The sequence below is a fragment of the Enhydra lutris genome, unplaced genomic scaffold (assembly GCF_002288905.1).
Source record: "Enhydra lutris kenyoni isolate GAN:26980312 unplaced genomic scaffold, ASM228890v2 scaffoldscaffold20, whole genome shotgun sequence".
NCBI lineage: Eukaryota > Metazoa > Chordata > Mammalia > Carnivora > Mustelidae > Enhydra > Enhydra lutris.
The window spans coordinates 22,057,846-22,079,607 of record NW_019154104.1 but is presented as its reverse complement, the minus strand read 5'-3'; the positions used below and the strand labels follow the sequence as shown (position 1 = coordinate 22,079,607).

Here is a 21,762-nt window from a genome sequence, read left to right as displayed (position 1 = left end):
TCAAACTGAGAATCCCTCATTTTTATTGCCAGCAGAGCTGGTGTTAGAAGGTAATGATGCATAGTAAAGTGATAATTTCTTTAAACTAGAGAATCCCTGTCTTGATTCTGAATCACCATGAGTTACATGCAGTACTCTCAAGGGATGTTGTGTAAAAGGTAACATGGCAGCATGGCAGGGGCTGGGTTCTGGTGTGACCAACTTCCTAGGAGGGACTACAGCCAGATGCAGTCTTTTTTTTTTTTTTTTTTTTTAAGATTTTATTTATTTATTTGACAGAGAGACCACAAGTAGGCAGAGAGACAGGCAGAAATAGAAGGGGAAGCAGGCTCTCCGTTGAGCAGAGAGCCCGATGTGGGGCTCGATCCCAGGACTCCGAGATCATGACCTGAGCCAAAGGCAGAGGCCCAACCCAGTGAGCCACCCAGGCATCCCCAGATGCAGTCCTGAGGAGTAAGAGTTGGACAGGAGAAAGAGGGGTGGGTAGGAACAAGCCATGAGAATGAGGGAAGAGAATTGTGTGAGCTTGTATCCCAGCACAGGTTGCCACTTGGTTTCTCCTGAAGGTTCATTCAAGGTACATTCAAGAAACTGCAGCTGGATCTCTTTCCCCTTGGCTGGAGCTGAAGATTAGGAGAGTAGAGAGCCAAGGCTGCCTATTAGAGGGATCTGTCGTGCATTTGGGAGATTGTTGTTTTGCCTTGAAAGTGGTGGGAAGTTACTGTGAGGTTTTAAGCAGGAGAGTGTAAGTGTTGTGCTTGCATGCACTTTGTAAACACTCAGTACTGAATAGGCAGAGTGATGAAATTTTAAAGCATGAGTGCTAATGCAGACACACAAGATGACGTCTGAAGATCCAACTTTCCATTCCAGCTAAGGGGAATCATTTCACTTTGTCACAAAAATGAAAAGCATGGCCGGGAAACAGAAGACTTCCTGCCTCAAGGTTTTGTCTTTGAACACTTGGTTAGTTTGCATTTTAGTTAGTATTTTTTTTTCTAGTTTGTAAATGAAAGTTTAAATGATAAAGTTAATAAATTAGTGGGTAATGTGGAATCTAAAAATAAACCAAAAAAACAAAAGCCAAGCTCGTGGATATAGAGGACAGATTGGTGGTTGCCTGAGGTTGGGGAGAATGGGATGAAATGGGTCAAGGTGATCAATAGGTACCCATTTTCAGTTATAAAATGAGTAAGTCATAGTAGTCTAAGGTACAGCATAGTGACTGTAGTTAATAATATGGTATTGCGTATTTGAAAGGAGCTAGGAGAACAGAACTTGAAAGTTCTCATCAGAAGAAAAAACTTTGTAACCATTTATGCTGACGGATGTTAACTGAACTTACAAATAACATGCAGTTATCATTTTGTAATATATACAAATACTGAATCATTGAGTTGTACATCTGAAACTAACATAATGTTATACCAGTTATACCTCAATTTTTAAAAAATAACAAATTTGTCAGTAAATCTCATTTAGAATTCAGGGATTTTTAAGTTTGGAGGAATCAATAAAAATAATTTTATTTGAGGGTTATATAGAAATGTGCATGCGTATTTGTATATGTGCATAATTAGTAAAGAAAAAAAAAACCTGGGGGAATGTGGTGTGCATTGGTTTAAAAAAGTTATTTCATTCGCTCTTCTCTTAATTGCTGTTGACAAGTTGTCAGAAACATTTGTAGAGGGCTCCTGTTTTCAGCACCAGTATATACATGGATTTTAGGTCAGCTTGGCAAGGGGAGGTCTGCTGCCTCTCCCGGAAGCAGGTAGATTCTTTTGTTGTTCACCTTCTGCCCCTCTGCTGTGGTTTTCTGGTTCTGTACTCGATTAAGTCTCCTCGGAAGTGAGCTGTCCCATGTCCTGGATCCTTCCTCTCTTCTGCCCTTATCTTTCGATGCCTATCTTACTGTGGGTGCCCAACCACACCGTGTCTGGGGGAGTACACAAACTATCATGAGTGGCTACCCTTGAAGTTGGTATTGGGGTGTCCTGAATGAGAAAATATATTTTTCACTTTTCCTGCACTATTTCCATTTTTTTTTTTTGAAACAAAAAGCATATAATTCGTTCACTTAAAAAACAGCATTGCAAAAGGGGGTAACAATGGGAAGACTTGTGTGGGAGAAAAATCACATAAGCATAAAAGATGATTATCCTGACCATCATGAATTTGATGGTGGTTGTTTATAATTTCTCGTTTCTATTGTCCTCCTCACCTGTGCTGTACTAACCAGCCCTCCTTTTCCTGTGAACGTGTTTATTTACTTTGCTAGGATTTTAAAGAGCTGATTCTATTGTGCATTAGTTTGTCTTTTGGTGATTTCACTATGACGGTGCCTTGTCCAGTTCTAACGGATGCACTTCTGGTCGCTCTTTTAAAAGATTTGCTCATTTATGTGGCTGTTTTTCAAGCCCTTTTATGGTAATTGGGTAGAAAGGAAGAAGGTCAAATTGCTGTTATTTTTCATTTACTTTTGTTGTGAAGATTCCTAAAGAAAGAAAAATGAAGCCGAAATCGATATTAAATTTTAGTTAAGTGGGTTTTTTTTTTCTTGACCTGTCCCCCTCAACACGGATATTTATGAGATAACATAAGTACATTTTAGATTACATGATAAATTCTATTAACTTATCTGTTAATTTCTAGTCCATTTTAACTGAGATCAAGTGATTTTTGTTTCTTTTTTTTTTTTTAATTTTATTTTTTATAAACATATAGTATATTTTTATCCCCAGGGGTACAGGTCTGTGAATCGCCAGGTTTACACACTTCACAGCACTCATCATAGCACATACCCTCCCCAATGTCCATAATCCCACCCCCCGATTTTTGTTTCTTAATGATATGATTTCAAGGATATTGAGCTTAGATGCTTTGGGGATTAAAAAAAAAAAAAAGCCCTCAGGAACCTAAACATCTCATCGAGGAGAGGCATTTTTAGGAGGGAGGGTGTTCTAGGGCCAGCAGCTTGGGTTCGGAGTCAGACTCCTAGAGCCGTAACCCGGTTGGGGAGGCAGGGTCTTCACGCACGAACTTTGTGGATCACACCGCTGAGCAGTTGCTGTGGGGAGTAAACAAGGTTGTGCACAAAGGATGCTCAAACTGTGGTTCAAACTGATGGCGACAGATTGTAGAGGAGCGTGTTCTGGAAGAACATCATGGCATAACTGATGGGATAGGAGTCTGGGCTTGAGGAAGTCTGGCTTCCTGCGTGAGCTTGCCCCCTGTTTACCTTCGGTGAACTTACAGTTTCTGACCCCGAGAGACCACATGTGGAAGATGAAGGGTTTGGACAAGGTCTTCTTTCTTATAACTCACAGTTTTAAATGCTGAACATAAGGTCAGAGAGGGATATCCTGGATCTGAATCAGTCATCTCATAGATCTTTATGCCACAATTTGTCCTGAATTCTAGGCCTAAATCACACAATAACAGGGTAGTGATTGAGGAGGAAGGTTCCCAACAGACAAGTAAGTTGACCACCTTGCATTTTAAGGAAGTTAATTATCAATAGTTTTCTCCCACTAACTGTATTTCTACTAGATGTTGAGATTCGTATCGGAGTTAGACTTCAGAAGTAGTAACTGAGGCCAAAGGGAGACCTTTTTTCTTTTACAATATATTTTTGAAGTAGTTTTCTGCCATCAATTTTTTGCCAGTCCTATATTTACAGGGAGCAAGCCTGCTGGGTGTGAGTACTTTGTGTCACACACAATCTACTTACCTCCCTGAAAATGGAGATAACCTCACAGGGTGCTCATGAGGAGTGAAGGAATAAACACCTGTTGGAGAGTGAAGCGGATGGGAGTCCTGACACTGTGAAGCCCTGCAAGGAGAGCTTCTAGTCAGAAATAAGGGCATGATGAAACAGACAAATGAACCATCTGCATTCTACGGAAATGCTAAAACAGTGTGGGGTGATTTTAATTTCTTTCTTTTTTTTAAAGCTTTTATTTATTTATTTATTTTAGAGAGAGGGTGCATGAGCAGGGGGAGGGGCAGAGGGAGAGAGAATCTGAATTGAACTCCAGGCTGAGAGCAGAGCCTGATGCAGGGCTTGATCTCATAACCCTGAGATCATGACCTGAGCCAAAACCAGGAGTTGGCCTCTCAACCGAGTGAGTTACCTAGACGCCCACTTTAAATTTTTCTTCTAAGTCTTGGTCCTTGGGTGGTATTTTAAAATCTGTGAAGTGAAATGTGGTTACTGTTGATATTAATCATGATTAACAATTATTAGGATATTAGAGTTGTATGTAGAAATAACTATGTTTACTCATTATTCTTACTGATGCTACTTTCTGCTCTTTTTCTAAGCTGAATTTACATGTGCTTTTTCAAGTGCACTTTCTTAAATTCTTTTGGACTATAAATACTCAGTTGAGAACCACGTTATGTTTATTAAAGCCACTGGTGATACTCTATCTTACTGAACCCTCTGGATTCCCCTACTCCTGTCTTCTGTTCCAAGTACATTCGAGGGACCTGAGGGTGGAAATGTTCCCTCTGTGTCTCCTCCTGGGACGGTGACTAGCATAGGGCAGAGCACCATCTGGTGCCCCCGTGTCCGTGCTGGCGGCCTGACAAGCTGTCTTCATGATGCGGATTCTCTGCGGCAGTTCCTCGTGTGTGGGTCAAAGGCAGGTTTCACAGCGTATCTAATTTAAATCTGACTTAATACAGTTCGGACATCTTTTCCTTCTGTCCCCAGAGGAGAAGGTCAATACTATTGGGCTCTTCTCTCCAGGTTGCAAACAGTCTCAATTTCTTGAGCCATCGATATCTCATAGCAGAGTCACATGGTGACAGTCTTTACACTGAGCCTGAATCTCTGCGGAAGGAGGGCTGTGAGGACGGAAGGTGAGATGTCTGCGGATGTGGGGAAAGGAGTTGCGCCCCCCAGGAGGGGGGTGAGTGATGGCAGCCCAGCCTCACTCTGGTCAGACAGCCTCACCTGGTTTTCCACGTCACCACCACCTAGTGAGGGGCTGAAAGGTAGGCCTGCTGGGCAGGAGGGGACTTTTATATCAGTATTAAATTTAAAGATGTCATCTGTAAATGAGGGAGTATGGGCAGTTGGGCAGTTGTGTTCATCATCTCTATGAAGTAATTAATCAGATCTGTCAATACTGCTGATCTCACAGTCTTGAATACTCTACACATCACGTAGCCCTCTTTGATTTCATTTAAATCTGACAGTTTAGTGCAGTATCATCTCCTATGAAGGACATCAGATCTGTTGAATTTTGAGTTGTTTGGTGGTTCGAATGGTTGGAGTTTTAACACAGAGCTGTATCTTACAATTAGTATTCAGATGTGTGTTCATTGTACTATATTCCCAGGGTTTTGTTTTTTTCTTTTTTTGTAACAGAATGATTATTTCTTTCTGTTTCTAAAATCACTTCTGAAAAATTATAAAATGATTATTTTTCTCTTTTTTCTTCTGATTATTAAAGTTACACATGCTCATTTTAGAAAATAGTATGACTACCAAAAAAAGGGGGAGGGGAGAAATAAAGAAAAGAAAAAAGCCCAGAAGTTATTCTTAATCCAACTATCTAAAGACAAGCATTGTAAAATCCTTTAGGGAACTCCCTTTGGCATGTTTATATATCTATATGTAGCTTTTTAAAAAAAACAGCTATATTTATAGTGTATATACAATTTTGTTTCTATCCTAGATTATTCTAAAATTGGGCATTCTTGTCCCCACTTATGTTCAACAGGGCGCACAGTATAAAAATGTTCTGTTTTTTAAAAAGTGAATCCATGGTCATATCCATTAAGAAATCTTAGTTTAAATAAACTAGTTTTTTTTTTTCTCATGGAGTCTTTAATCTACTAAAAGTTACTATCGTGTCCTAAGGGAGGTGATATATACTGTGTCCCTGCCTTATTTAATTATGGGACCTTTTTATGTGGGTTAATAACTTGCAGAATTTGAGGCAGAATTTGGGAAAAGCTGACGAGGATTTCCCCCTGCATAGGAGACATTTATTGGTTCTTCCCTGGCATCCATTTTTCACGTTCCCCTTTCTCTAGATTATATTTGGTATTAAGTGGTTTAGTACCAAGTCCTGTTTGATAATCAGCTGTGTAGTAGTAGATCACAGTGTACAATATTGTTAAATACAATTTTTACGTATTTTAAATGAATATTAATATACAAATTATTACATAAAAAACACATACTTGTTTTACTGATCTAGCCTGGTCTTGTAATATCTTGCTGCCAGATATGGAAACACGCAGTGCCCCTGATAAGTGGGTGAGCTCCGATTTCTTTTCTTTGAAAGTATTAGTTTACTGAACGTCAAAACCCATTATTTTCCCTTTAATAAATCGGATTCACTGTGACCCTCCTGCTCATTCCCTTTTACTTTATGTTCTACCTTTACCATTCCACCTGGAGCGCCTCAAACCTAGCTCTTTGTCATTATAGTAATTACCTTAGTTTAGTCATACTTAAGTATAAGAGATAAATATTCCCATTTATTTCTCTTTTTCTTTGGCCAGCTGTTGAAACGTTTCACTGCTCGTTAGTAACTGCACCACGTAACCTGCTTGGTACCTACTTTATTCCATCATCTCTTTTTTTTTTGCCATCAAGCTTTCGGCCACAGTTTGTTGTGTCCTGCACCAGGCCTTTGAAATGTAACTTTTTTCATTAAACTTTTTTAGTTGGGCAGGTGGGTAGGATCCAGATGTTACTCCCACTTTTGGTTCTTGCTCTGGCTTAATGGACACATTTTAAATTGCTTATCTCCAAATTCAAATGTGACTTGATCCTGTCACATAGTGTTGTATCCCATAACTTTTGTATTCGGTTAATTTCAGAGCAAGTGTTTTGAATCTCCTTTGTCTCCATCGGTGGTGTCTTGTTCCGATAGTGAACATTTTGAGAACAGGAACTAGATTTATCAACCCTGTTTTTCCCATTCCTTCCTGCTTTTTGTTGAAGGGACAGAACAGAAATGAAAAAAGCGGGAAATTCCTGTCTAAAAAGTTAGGTTTTGATTCAAAGATCTTAAATTATGCATGACATTGCACTGAGATGTTCGTATGTGTTTCAGACCCTCTTGAAAGAGTGAGATAGCCCTTCCAACGGAGATGTTGTTTTTATGTAAAGTGAATGAAATTCAGAAAGCCAGGAAGGGATGTAAAGAAGAGTTTACCTTATTTGGTTATCTTTGCTAACCTAATGTTCAAGCACTGTAAGCTTATATTTCTATTTAAAAATAAAGCTGCTTATTACATTCTAAAGAATATTTATGGGCATTCTAAATGTGTATATACAACTTTGTAAAGTATTTACATTGATACTTTCATAAATACTCAAATTTCATAACTAATATTAAATAAATACCAGTGGATGAATCTAACAACATCCCATTTTGGAATATGGACATATTTGATGAGAAGGACTGCATCTTTTTGGTGAATATACTGTATTGTGTTGTAAATTATTTTAGGGCAGAGGAAATGTAGTTGTTGGTTTTTCAGTTTTTGGTTTTGTTTTTATTTTTTCCCTTCCCACATCTTCTTGTGTAGCCTTTAAACTATTTTTTATGCCCTTGGCATAAAGAAAGTTTCTCATGTTGTTCCTTTTGTTGGGTTCCTTCAATTCTTTATTGTTCTCACTTCCTTATCCCTCATTCATTTCTTGGAAAAAAAATTATTTTTCCATTTTTTTGGTAGTTAATTCACCGTACAAAATGGGTAAATAAGGAAGATATCAAATGAATACTTGCATGTATTTTATCTGGAGTTTAGGGAAAGAGGGTCGTGAGTGGAGACGTGGAGGCCACCGCACAGAGATTATGTGTGAAGGTGTGGGTACTTCTGACATCACCAGAAGGTACTGGCTACCGTGCAGCCACCGCCCCATGCAACTCCATTATTCTGTGTGTGTTCAGTGGCACAGGCAACTGTGTGATCCAACCAAGTCAGCATCCTGCTTTCCAGAGGAGTATGTTTACTTGAGTGTAGCCACGCCTGCTGTCTCATCCTAATGCCCTCAGTGCCCCCATGCATCCCAGTACCAATACCTTTTATAGCCCCCTCAAAGTATGAATCACCAGTTTTCAGTGGAGCCCACTGGTGATACTGAAGAGTGTGCAAAAAGAGAAAGGCAGGGGAAATGAAGAACATGATTAGCATGGAGATCTAGAGAAGAGCGTTGTAGGAAGGAGGGGAGGAGTCAAGAGTGTAAATGTCTCAAAGAGCCAGAATGATGGGGACTGTTTTTATACCTGTAGCTTCCCTTGAAGGAAGGGGTTGTTTTCTTAAATGGCCCTAGCACCAAATGTGTGGTCGACACTCAGAAGAAATTCAGAAATGCTGGGGATGATGCAGAAGTGAGGAGGAAGCACTTCTGGAAGGTTGATACTATCAGGAAAGAATGGTGGGTTACGCTGTGATGAAAAAACTATATCATTTTCTGATAGAATCCGCAGCAAGTCACTGAACTAAACAGTGGGTTGGTATTCTTACTAAATGGGTCTAACGTAGACACAAGTAGTGGTACCTAGAGGTGGAAAATTAAATGTGTACCAAGGAAATTTCTATATAGCTTACTCCTTCAACAGGTGGAAGTGCTGTGCTGTCAATGAGTATTGTTCTTCTGTTTAAATCTATTGCTTTTTACTGTATTTATTGACGTTTAGGCAGGTTTGCTGATAATAAAGGGAATTGCTAATAATTGTCAGCATATGTTTGCTTTTCTCTTGACCTTAAGGAATGGGTTTTAGGTGTTACTGATCTGTCATAATATTACACAGATGGTTGACATCTTTATTTTTGACTAGTTTAACAAATGCAAAACATACATATATTTCTACATTTATTAGTCTCTGTCCAAAGTTCATATTGCACTGAAAGGGGTTTGAGCTATGCTGTACACAAGGATAGTGAGAAAGTGAGGGCGATGGGCAGGGAGGGAATGAGAATAGTAAAGAAGGTCCCATGACAGAGACAAAAAATACCTGTTATTTAACTTGTCTGTCTTCAACTCCTTGGTTTTTACAGGTCATTAAACTGTGGGCATGCTCTCTCCCCATGTTTCCATCCATATTTTGAAATTAAAAGAAAACAGTTGCATTGTTTTGCAAGATGTAGCAGGAGTCTTGGCATTTCTTTCAAATTGCAAAGAAATTTTTATGAAATATAAGATTTTATAAGCTCATTAAAAAATCCAGGAAGGCTTTGAGATGGTTCTGAAGAGGAGGTCTGTATAGAGACAGCCAAGCCTGGGCATTTCCAAGTCAGTTCTATTTATTGTCTTTTAGGGCTGGCTTTCAGTTTCCTCCTACAATGGATACAACTTCACATATCCTAAAAAAGACTGTTCTGCAACAAACTATTTTCTGAGGGAAATGAAACGTGACAAGAATGTCTTTATCCTGGTGGCATTAGTGTGTTGGCCTTTTAGAGACTGAAAACTCTGAGAATAGATTTATTTGGATTTCTGTGAGCTTGTGAGAAATGTTGAAAGCATCTGATTTTTATAAGAAGCTACTTAGAATTGTTCTTTATGCCAGTGTGTTCTTTGTCTGAAAGCTTGTTTCATTGAAATCAACACCCCACCTCCCACCCCCCACCCCCAGTTACAACATAGCTCATAAATTCTAGCTTTGGTTGCCTAAAGATTTTTTTCCTTTGGCGATGGGCTGGAGGTTACTTTGCATTTTGGCTCAGTTGCCTGGTTTTCCTCCCATTTTATGTGCAGCACCTCTCGAACCTCAGCTGCGGCCACATGTGCTGTCCCTCTGCCGCTGGAAGCAACAGTTAGCACGTTATTCCGCTTGAAGGCTTACGGTTCGAGAGGAGCAGTGCAGCCTTGTGAATTGTAAAGGAAATCAGAGCAATCCGAGGGCAGAAGTGGCTGGAGAGCTCAAAAGCCAGGTTTAATTAGGTAGCCGTGCAAAGCCTTTATCCCCTGCACAGAAGCGGGGGGAAGAGGAGCCCGAGTGAAAACAATCTGCGTTTCCCTGCCGGGCTGCCTGGCCGGCCCCTGAGCCCAGCTGGAGCTGAGCCGGCACTGCATTCTGCAGGCAGCGTGCAGTTTCTGAAACTCCCCTACATGTTCCAGCCTTTAAATAGCAGCGAGTCTTCTAAAACGATGCCGCGTGCTCCAAGAGAAATTAAAGCGGCTGCCTCGGAGGCAGGAGGCCGACGAGTGAGATGCTTAATTATCGTGGAAGTAAGTGCTTGTTACCGAGGAGCCGAGTGCAGCAAGCGCGGGTCGTCCTCGGGGTCGTCCTCGGGGTGTCCGCCGTGATTTGTAGACAATGCGGCCCTGTCAGCGCAGTGCTGGTTCGGCAGCATCCTTCCAGACGTGTATTTGGCAAGAATTTGAAGGCCACCTCTTGTGTAATTTGTGGAGCCTTGGAAAGGGGTCCTCTGCCTTTATTTTCAGGATGTGCACAACCATGCGGGGTTTTGTACGCAGAATGTGCGCCTCTTCCCTCCTGCCTGACGGGCTCACAAGGAAGCTGGTGTTCTTCACCCGTCACCTGCAAGGATGCTAACACTTCTGTGTCGTCTGTCGGGGAACACGGAGAGGTCTGTCCAGAACAGCATTTTTGTTTCTGCTGTCTTGGTACATCAGCACCGGAGGGTGGGGGAGGAAGCAATGCGTAAGGAAATGCAGGCGTTTTGTTAATTAGCGGAATATTTCTAGCTTCAAGAGTAGACTAGAGAGAGCTGGGGAAGAGGTGGTGGCGAATGCGGGATTCGCGCTGCTCCTCGAGGGGTAAGTAATAAAGTGAGGGAAATACAGGGAGTGCTAATGGAGCTAATGGCTCCGGGGGAACCCTGTTTATTTTCTCCCTATTGTATCTGCTCTTGCCAACTATGTTAAGCGTTTGTAAAGAAACTGAAAAAGCAAGTGGGATTTTGAAATATGAAGCATGTTAAAAAGTGAGTGTTGCAGTGTACTCGATAACATGATTTTTAGTCTGGTTTAAAAACTGACTCTACATTGTTCTGATTATTGAACTCTGTTGCTCGTGTTTCGAACTTCTGGTCGGCACAGTGGTTCACGATGTTCTCCCTTATGGGAGATCACTGGAGCCTGTACTTGGTCTGCACTTGGGGTAGGAGCCTTGATGTCTTGGAACGAGATACCCCACCCCACCCCCATTACATGTAACAGTTCAATGAAGCTAAAGTATTAATAGTTTTTCAAAACATATATCATTTAAATGATGGATTTTATTAAATGCCTTCACTTTTTTTTAAACCTGCTTTACTAAAAAGATGGACTGTGAACTGTGACCCGCACTCCATTACTGAGTCTTTTATTTTCATGTGTCTGGTTTTAGCAATTGTATATTTATTTTTAGAGGTATTTATCAAATGCTAATTCTAATTGTCCTGCTCTCTTTTAGAGAAAGCATGGGATTGTGGCAATCACAGAGGCCCAGTAACACAAGTTCCGTTCAGTTTTTTCTGAAAGAAAGCTGTCTGTGAAAGCGAAGCAAAGGGAACCATTGTGGATTATAATGTTTTGAAGATCTGGATTTTCAGAGGTTTGGAAACAAGGCATCGTTTCACCTTTTAAATGAAAAAGATTAAGATCTCATGCAACTGCTGTATTCTCTGGAAACCGTTCTCCAAAAGGGAAGTGCACATTTAAAACTTAGCTATGATGGTCCTTTGTGCAGGGATTTGAGTCTGATTGCTTCTCCATCATGACCAGCTTGAAACGGTCGCAGACAGAGCGGCCCGCTGCTCCCGAAAGGGCCTCGGTGGTGGCCACGGATGGCGCTCCCAAAGTCCACACTGACGACTTCTACATGCGGCGCTTCAGGTCCCAGAATGGAAGCTTAGGGTCCTCGGTCATGGCTCCGGTCGGGCCTCCCCGAAGTGAAGGTTCTCACCATATAACCTCCACCCCCGGAGTCCCCAAGATGGGGGTTAGGGCTAGGATTGCGGATTGGCCCCCACGAAAGGAAAACGTCAAAGAATCTAGCCGTTCAAGCCAGGAAATAGAAACCTCAAGTTGCCTTGAGAGCCTGTCCTCCAAAAGCAGTCCTGTGAGTCAGGGGAGTTCTGTGAGCCTCAATTCCAGTGACTCAGCCATGCTGAAGAGCATACAGAACACGCTGAAAAACAAGACGAGGCCGGCGGAGAGCATGGACTCCAGATTTCTCATGCCCGAAGCCTACCCCAGCTCCCCCAGGAAGGCGCTGCGCAGGATCCGGCAGCGGAGCAACAGCGATATCACCATAAGTGAACTTGACGTGGATAGCTTTGATGAATGTGTCTCGCCCACCTACAAGACTGGGCCGTCACTGCACAGGGAATATGGTAGCACCTCTTCCATCGACAAGCAGGGAACGTCCGGGGAAAGCTTCTTCGATCTGTTAAAGGGCTACAAAGACGACAAGTCCGATCGCGGTCCAACTCCAACGAAGCTCAGTGACTTTCTCATTGCCGGCGGGAGCAAGGGCTCCGGTTTCTCTCTGGATGTTATTGACGGGCCCATCTCCCAGAGAGACAACCTCAGGCTCTTTAAGGAAAGGGAAAAACCACTCAAGCGCCGGTCCAAGTCCGAAACTGGAGACTCGTCCATTTTTCGGAAATTACGCAATGCCAAAGGTGAGGAACTTGGAAAGTCGTCGGATCTGGAGGATAACCGGTCAGAAGACTCTGTCAGGCCCTGGACGTGCCCAAAGTGCTTTGCCCACTATGATGTCCAGAGTATATTATTTGACTTGAATGAGGCAATTATGAACAGGCACAATGTTATCAAGAGGAGAAACACCACCACGGGGGCATCAGCCGCTGCCGTGGCTTCCCTGGTCTCGGGACCTTTGTCCCACTCGGCCAGTTTTAGCTCCCCGATGGGCAGTACCGAGGACCTCAATTCCAAGGGGAGCCTCAGCATGGACCAGGGAGATGATAAGAGCAATGAGCTGGTAATGAGCTGTCCATATTTCCGGAACGAAATCGGGGGAGAAGGTGAGAGGAAGATCAGCCTGTCAAAATCAAATTCTGGTTCCTTTAGTGGGTGTGAAAGTGCCTCCTTTGAGTCTACGCTTAGTTCCCATTGCACAAACGCGGGGGTGGCTGTCCTCGAGGTGCCCAAGGACGGCCTCGTGCTGCATCTGGACAGGGTGAAGAGGTACATCGTGGAGCACGTGGACCTGGGCGCGTACTATTACAGGAAGTTCTTCTACCAGAAGGGTGAGTGGAGATCCTGCAGCCTTGTGGATAAAGTAGTTAAATGTATCTGCTACCATTTTTGTCTTTTTGCATTTTTGAGTGAGTTCCTCCTTTCAGGCATAGAAATGTACATTTACTATGAATGGTTTCTTAAATGTAGTGGATGAAATTATAGCCTTTGTCTAAGAGACTTGCTCTGTTACCTTGAGAGAGAGATGCCATTAAGTTGAAAATATTTTAAATATAGCTTTTTTTTTTTTTTTAACTACAAAAACAATCGGAATGCTGCCTTTTTGTAGCACTTTTATAGTTAGTATGGAACCTTTTCTTTTCTGCCTCAGTGTTCTCATCAGTAAATGGGACTTACACATTCTTATCCTTTTGATAGGATTTTTGTTCTTTGACAAAAGTGGCAGAGCCAGGAAGTCTCAGGCAGGAGTCAAATCTAGATCTTACAGAATGGGGTAGAAAAGGGACTGAAGAGATAAGTATCCTTAGTATGTTGGTGACTTCCTTTCTAGTCTTTTCTACTTTGTGTTTGTGTGGGGGGAGGGATATATATGCATCTGTTTTTGGATTGTACTTTATGTATGGTCTTAGCTCCTGTTTTAAAGAAAGGCCCTGTGATTTATTGAACAGTCAGTAGTTTAAAACGAAGTCTTAGGAGCAATCTAATAGTGTTTTTGAGCCACATTATTCACTCAAGAGTGAGCTTAAGTCCAGCAAGTACCCACGCTGAGAAAACAGGCTGCTTGCCAAGGAAGGACCTACCCTGTGGTCCCATTAGCCAGCTCAGGAGTCCCCGTGGTCCAGCCGAGGGACCCCCCCCCCCCGATGCAAAGTACTAGAGCAGTTTGACTTTCCACTTACTGCTCCGGGGTTTCTGAATCTGACTTAGACGTCTTCTTCCAAATGAAGTTCCACTTCTAGTGCCCGTGGTAGCTGTATTACATTGTTCACAGTAGAATAAAACTTACTCTAAGGTTATTACCTGGTAGACCGTATTCACGAGGGTTTATTGACCATAAGAATCTTGTCTTGCTACCAAGTATCCATGTCTTCTAGATATCTGTCATAGATATTTCACAATATGATAATGAAAATCCCATTTTCATTTTTAAACAACCAGTGTTTTTCAATGATTTTATGGTGTTAACGGATTTTAGAAATCACCTTTTCCTTATACACTGTCCTATATAACTTGACAAGGTTTCTCAGTGTTGCCAACTTGGCATTTGGGCCCGGATAATTCTTTGCTGGAGGGGGCTATCCTATGAGCCTTGTAAGATAAGATTAGCAGCAACTCTGCCCTCTATACCCTAAATGCCAGTAGGTGCCCCTCCCCCAGTTGTAATAACCTGAAATGTCTCCAGATACGTCTTGGGAGGTAGAGTTGCTTCTAGCTGAGAACCCCTGCTTTATTGTACCTGGGAAATTTTTCACAGGTGTTTCTGAGCTGTCTGTTGTTGGGGGCCATCTCGCTAAAAACAGACACATTAAGAACATGTTGGTTATAATTTTACTTATGCAGTAGCAGGCACTGTTTCTATTAAGCAGTATATTAATATTAGTGAACATTTTGAAGCACATATTATTTATGAGGAAGTTTTAGTAAGTATTTGATATGCCCTGCATTTTTCTCCTTTCATCCTCAAAATGCCCAATGAGGTGTGGGTAGCATTAACGATGGCATCTCCCAGTTGAGAAGACAGGGCTCATGTGGTTCAGTGGACATAAGTGGTTCAGCTGACAGGGAACTAGTCGTGTGGGAGCCCGGATTCCACTCCTGCTGTCTCACTGGCGTCGTGTTCTTAACCACTGTGCTCTTCTCTCTGCTATGTTAGACTGAAGGGAAAGAGTATGTTTTTGTGTTTAAATGTGGTAGAGATTTGTATGGCATAAAAATTTGGACATCTATATTTCAGAGGTATCCAGCTTAGATCATAACACTTCGTAAATTTAAAAGCCACTAATCCAAAGTCATTTCTAATTTGAGGCATGGAAAATACCCTCTTACCGAGCATAATTGGAACTGGGTTAATTGAAAATACCAGTTAAAAGTGGGGAATCTTTAAAAGTTATACATGCCCAGTATATTTTGTTTTCACTAAAATATGTAGAATGTACTTGCCAAGCTCTTGTGAGGCCAAGGGTTTTTCTTCAACAGTGATCCTACTATTTTGAATTCTATGTTGTATTAACAGTATAAAACCGTCAGAGCTACAACAGACAATAGCAACGCAATCCAGTTTTATGGACTCTGAAGTTTCATTTTTTTCTCATCTTTTATAGTCGTCTTGCCCACATCTAATCCAATAGCTTTCTCTTTAGTGACTTGCTTTCATTAAGTCTTTGTAAGGCCTTCAGCTTAGTTTTTAATAGAAACAAGATTTATCTCTTATGCTCCTATTCCATCAGCTTTCATAATATTTAATTAAATTTCATAATTACAATAACAAGTTGACTGGCATAAACAGGTTTGGGAAGACACCGCGTGACTCTGTTAGCATGAAGTCCAGCAGGTGGGAACAAAGTGTGTGTGGCCCTGGAGATGGTCTGCTCCTGTCCTTGGGCATTCATCATTGTGCTGGACTGGGGGGGACTCAGAGCAGCAGTTAATCCAGGAAGTCGGTCCGGTGGGAGGCACTGTCAACAGTGCCTGCTGCGTTTTCTTGGGCTGCACAACTTAGAATTTTCAAACCAGGCAGGTCATTTGTCACTTACATGATGAACAACAAATTATGGCTCCAGGTAGCCTCATTTGAAGCTAAAGTGAAGCCCCATAAGGTATAACTTTATACTTAAGATATTATTTAGTTGTATTCAGTCACCAATTGGATATGGTTAAACAAAGTATCCTCTTATAATTTTTACGCTACAGCTTGATTCGCTGCGATGGGTGGGCTAACGCCTTTCCCCATCGGGATCTGCAAGCGAGTCCTCTTGCTGAAGGAGGACGTCCGTGTCAGGTACAGCCAGGGCAACGCTACCGGCCTGGCTGCCAGTCCAGTCCAGCCTCTTCATGACCAGACCCTTGCCATTCTGCTGTTGAATGCATTCCTGATTGCACTGTGGCTAAGTCTCTGGGCGTGGGAGGGGGAGGGGGTTTCCCTTTCATGGAACAGTCAACATTATACGTAAAATTTAATTATATTGGGCTTGTGAAACTGCAGTCACTCTCTGATATCGCACTGTTTCTATGCATGTCATTATTTTGCGAATGTAGACTCTAGAGGATATCTGACTCCACCGTGTAAGCCCTGTGTGTTGCTGGGTAGAGGCTGGGCCGATACAGGAAGCCCACTGTTGGCACTTGCTATTAAAATAAGCACGGCACTCTCAAGGTTCTGCTCCTCACCCCTTTTTCTGGACTGCCCCTCTTTTCTGGTTTGCTAGCATACTGGTCCCTCACCCAAGGTTAAATGACAGGAATAACATAGGTAACATGTATTGTGTCTTTACTTGGTGTTTTATGTGGACTGCTTCACTTCCTGCTCTCAGGACCCCAGGGCTGTCGTTGTGATGAGTGCAAGTGATGCAACCGCAGCCTTCCTGGAGGGACCCAAACCAGGGAGTAGGATAGCATTAATATCAGTAGGGTCATCTCCCTTTGAGTCCCTATGTGTATTTTGTGTCTAGTTTTTATTTAGATAGTAACCGAGATCGAAATACCCCGGAGGTTTGTTAAGTAGAGAAAACCGTTAAAGTTATGATGTTGCCTAGAGCCAGCATGGCTTGTTGGGGAGGGCACTTTGCCAGCCTTCGCTCCCCTCACCTTCTGCAGCCGTACCGGACTTCTCCAGTTTTGCACTGAGTGTGCCTGTGAGGCAGGTCTTCCCCGAATCCCATTCAGAGTGAGCATATGTGGAAAAGAGGGGCCCACGGTCTTGGCAGTGGTGTTTGTTGCTCCATTGGTCAAGAGTGTTGATAGGCTAGTCTCTATGCCATGTGGGGTGTCACTCTCGAAGTTATTGGGGATGCTGTGGTAGCGGCAGGCCTCTCCCTACTGTGCAGTGGCCAGGAGAAACTGCCACTATCTGGTCTGAAGCTCATCTGATAGCTTCCCACTCCTATTGCTTGTCTAATTATTCTTCCGATAACGTTAAACCATCAGGTTTGATTGTCTCTGTTGTTCTCCCCTTGTCTTCCACCTCTGCCTCTCCTCACCCCACCACACATGTGTCTGTGCTTGCTCTCACACGTGCATACACACATGCACACATCTGTCCGTTCAGTGGTATGCGGGACCCCAGAACTATCAGTTGATAGTTGGATTTCCGTTGCTTTTATAACATCCAGTTTTCTTTTTTTTTTCTTTTTTTTTTTTTTTTTTTAAAGATTTTCATTTATTTGACAGAGCACAAGTAGGCAGAGAGGCAGGCAGAGAGAGAGAGAGGAGGAAGAGGCAGGCTCCCTGCCGAGCAGAGAGCCCGATGTGAGGCTCGATCCCAGGACCCTGGGATCATGACCTGAGCCGAAGGCAGAGGCTTTAACCACTGAGCCACCCAGGCGCCCCAACATCCAGTTTTCTTGATAAGAAGGTGAGAGGTAAATAATCAGCCATCTTCAGCATCACATTTCTTTAGAATATATGCCTTACCTTCATGTGTACTCGGAAGTGACAGTTTTAGCAGTCTGATCTAGTCTCAATTTTGCTATCAAGAGCTGGTCTTAAAGTGAGAGCGTGTTAGATGAGGTCAAGCAGCTGTTGTGAAGTGAGTGGACTATACTGTGGCGTGTGTAGATCATCAGGGAACACCATCCAGCTAATAAGCTTATTTGAAAAATCTGTGTTTAGTTTGTTTTTTTTAATCCTCCTGTAAGTATTGCAATGTCAAACTTGAGAAAAGTTGGGTTGTCTTATATTCAGAGTTCTTTAAGGATAATTATGTTGTTTAGAGTTTTGATGTGGACAGTTTTATTTTTCAGGGAGGTGGTAAGCCAACAAGTCTGCTTTGCTGGCCTCTGGGTTCTTGAACTTAACAGTTAATTTTGGCCAACTAATAGGGAAAGATTTTATACATGTATAATAATGCACTGTTTTAATACCCTTGTTTTTTATTTTTCACTGAGCTCACATAAACTGTATATGATAGGTTTGAAGGTAGCTCTTTACTTAGGTAGCCCTTTCAGGGAGATTTTGGGCACTAAATGCCTTCTGGAGCTAACCTGGGAGTGTGATTTGCCACCATCTTTTTTTTTTTTTTTTCCTTTTAAAGATTTTATTTGTTTATTTGACAGAGATCACAAGTAGGCAGAGAGACAGGCAGAGAGAGAGGGGGAAGCAGACTCCCTGCCAAGCAGAGAGCCCGATGTGGGGCTCGATCCCAGGACCCTGAGACCATGACCCAAGCCAAATGCAGAGGCTTTAACCCACTGAGCCACCCAGGCGCCCCTGCGACCATGTTTTTATCTGCTCAGGGCTTCCAGAAGCAAGGAGGCCATTGGGTATGAAGGTTTGCATGTTTGCTCCTTTGAAAATGGTCCTCTTTTTCTTTCTCAGCTGTGATCCCTTAAATTTTAACACTGATGATGATCTGGACTCTGCACTATAAAACTATACTCTGAATAGAATGCAGTACTACCTGAGCCATCTCCACTCAGTGGTTTGTGGAAGTTGGTTAAAAGGGTATGTGCCTCAGCTCTTCCTCCCTCTGCTTTATTTTTAAATCAAGATAAACCATCAGAGGCCGCATGTGCACAAACACTTGACTTTATTCAAGGTCATCTTTTTAAGATCCAGTCATATAAAAACAGAATTTGTTGTTGCAATAAAACTGGTGATGAAGCATTGCCCATTATGTCATTCTTTAGCCCCTTTGGAAAGTTCCATGCGAGAAATTTATTTTAGAATGTGATGCCAGGACTTGTTTTCTGATAGCTACTAAATGTCTGCTTTCTGGTGATAGGAGTACTTTATTGGTTTGCTTCTTTTGTTGACTGTGTCTCCTGTTTTATTTCAGCCCCCACAACCACATTTGATTCTCAACTGTACAACCTTCATTAGTAACACCTTGTTTCCACTTGCGTAGTTTATTTCTGGTTCATCAGCATGATTTGCATATTTCCTTTATAATTGATGACCTAAAAATTATCTTTGGAAAAGATAATTAGCATACATATACTTCTAACCAAATGCATCTCTGTCTTCCCAGGCTTTCTCCTCCATTCTAGCTACCTTTTTTTTCTTCCTTTTGGAGCCCAAAATGGGGCTTGAACTTGCTACCCCGAGATCAACACCCTGAGATAAGACTGGGCTGAGATCAAGAGTTGGAAGCTTAACTGACTGAGCCACCCTGGCTCCCCCCAGTTATGTTTCTCACCATCTGTCACCAGCTTCCACCTGGATGGCTGATGAGTTGACAACTCAAAGCCATGCATACAATTGTTGACTTCTTAGTTTTTCCTCCCTAAACAAGTCTCCCTTATCACTGCCCGCTTGCTGTAAATGCATTGATATCATTCATCACTTGGCTTTGAAGCACTGAAGTCTCTTGGATGCCTCTCTCCCCTTATTCTCCAACCCCGATCAGTTAGGAGGGTCCCTTGGGTCTATCTTCAGATTGCTGCTAACTTCCTGTTCTGTCCTGTTCCCAGGGCTATAGCTGGAGGCCCTCATTGCCTCTTGTCCAAGTTCTAGCATAGGTATCTTAGTCTCTCCATCTCTAGTATACCTTACTCAAAATCCAATCTCCTGCCTTTGCCAAATATAATCCAACCTTGCAACAGTATAAATTTATATTATATCATAAATGTAATCCTGTAACAAATATGTTGTGTAAGTTGAATCCTCTGAGAAGCAGATGTTGAGACCGTATAGGCTTTCAAGTGGTTTGTTTGGGACTTGGGGATGATGCCTGGGACAGAAAAAAGGAGAAGTGGAATTGAACAGGGAAAGCCTTCAGTCCATGATGCAGATGTGACCCCTGACAGGAAAAGAGCAAAATTGGACAAGGGGAACCTCAAACCATGAAACAGAGCTAACAAAGTTGTAGGCAATACAGTGGAGTGAAGAGTAAGCTTTAGAGGAGTGCAAGCTCTCTTGGCCCCAGCACACTCAATTCATGGATGGGGCTGTCTGGGAAGAGAGTGCCTGGGTTGAGAAACTGTAGCAGATCCAAAGAAGCTACAGCCAGAGACTTTGAACTAATTGCATTTCTGGTGGCTCAATCAGTTGTAAGCCCTCTCTAGAAGGGAGACCCAAGTGTTACATGTCCTCTATGGCTACCACATAGGCACGTGTGCTTACATCATGCTTGGCAAGGTATGGGGGACTGGGATGGTAAGCAAAACAGAGAACACCCTTGTGGAGGGCAAAGGACACTGACAATAAGTCACACAAAAGTATAATACTCTTCATAAAAATTAATAATACAGAAGTGGAGAAAGTAATCCCTCTCCTAATTCCAAGAATTTGGCTTATAATCTTCATCTTACACATAAATTCATTATCCTATTTAGTATAAGCAAGTGTTCTTCATGTTTTTAAAGTAGTTTTAAAAATCAACAAGTAGAAGCACCCGCGTGGTTCAGTCAGTTGAGTGTTCGACTCTTGGTTTCCGCTCAGGTTGTAATCTCAGGGTCCCGAGATAGAGCTTGGAGTCCGGCTCTGTGGTCAGTAGGGAGTCTGCGAGTTTCTCTCTCTCCCTCTGCCCTTTCCCTCGCTCACATGGGCCTATTCTTTCTCTAAAAACAAATTAAAAAAAAAAAAAGAAAACAAGTACCCATGGGGCACCTGGCTAGCTCAGCCGGTAGAGCATGTACCCCTTGATCTAGAGGTTATGAGTTCAAGCCCCATGTGGGGGGCATAGAGCTTACTAAGAAAAAAAGTAAATATTTATATCTTCATTCATTAAATAGTATTGATGAAGCATATACTCTGCGCCAGCTGCTGTGCCTGGCAGAGAACAGCAGCACACGCTCCTGTCTTCATGGTGTGTAAAGTCTGCCATTGGTGATCTGATCTTGAGACAAATGAGAAACATTTGAGCATTATGAGAAATAATTCAGAATTATGAGAAATAATTCAACCATTATACTTTTTTTCTGAATAGTTTTAAAAACCTACAATTTATTTTTTCTCTTTTTCTGGAGTCCATTTAGATGGATGGTGGAACTTCTGAATTTATCCTCTGTGCTTTTTGCTTTGTAATTTTAATTTCCCTTTGTTTCTGTTCTGTATTTATCAGTTTTATCTCCTGGACGAGGAATTGGTGTGCACCTCTCTGCATGCAGTTATCTAGGCCTTTCATTTTTGTCAACAATTGTATATTTAATCCCAAGGATCTCATTATTTTCGTTTCCCTGTAGTTACGTTTGACAATAGCTTATCCTTCCTTTTTCTAACCCACATTTCTCCATTGCTGTTCATTAGACATTTCTCCTCCTAAGTTCTTTGAATGATCTGTATCTTCTGGGTTGTATTTTCTGTTTTCTCCTTTTTCTCTCTCATGCTGGTTTCCTTAGTTGTCTGGTGGTCTTGTTTATGAACCAGGGCCAGAGAGCATTGGCGTGGATGGCGGCCTCCCCCTCGGCACCGTGTGCCCCCGTCCCCAGCAGGCCTTGCGGGACGTGGACAGGAAGCGG

At 42.3% G+C, this 21,762-nt stretch overlaps 1 protein-coding gene across 1 annotated transcript in view; it reads left to right on the top strand.

The window, feature by feature from the left end:
* LOC111148589 (signal induced proliferation associated 1 like 1) overlaps positions 1–21,762 on the top strand; it is a 369,183-nt gene that overhangs the window by 223,214 nt on the left and 124,207 nt on the right. Inside the window, exon 5 of the mRNA XM_022505280.1 lies at positions 11,397–13,197. Within this exon, the coding sequence (XP_022360988.1) occupies positions 11,700–13,197 (1,498 nt within the window). The 5' untranslated portion in view covers positions 11,397–11,699. The remainder of the gene's footprint in view (positions 1–11,396; positions 13,198–21,762) is intronic.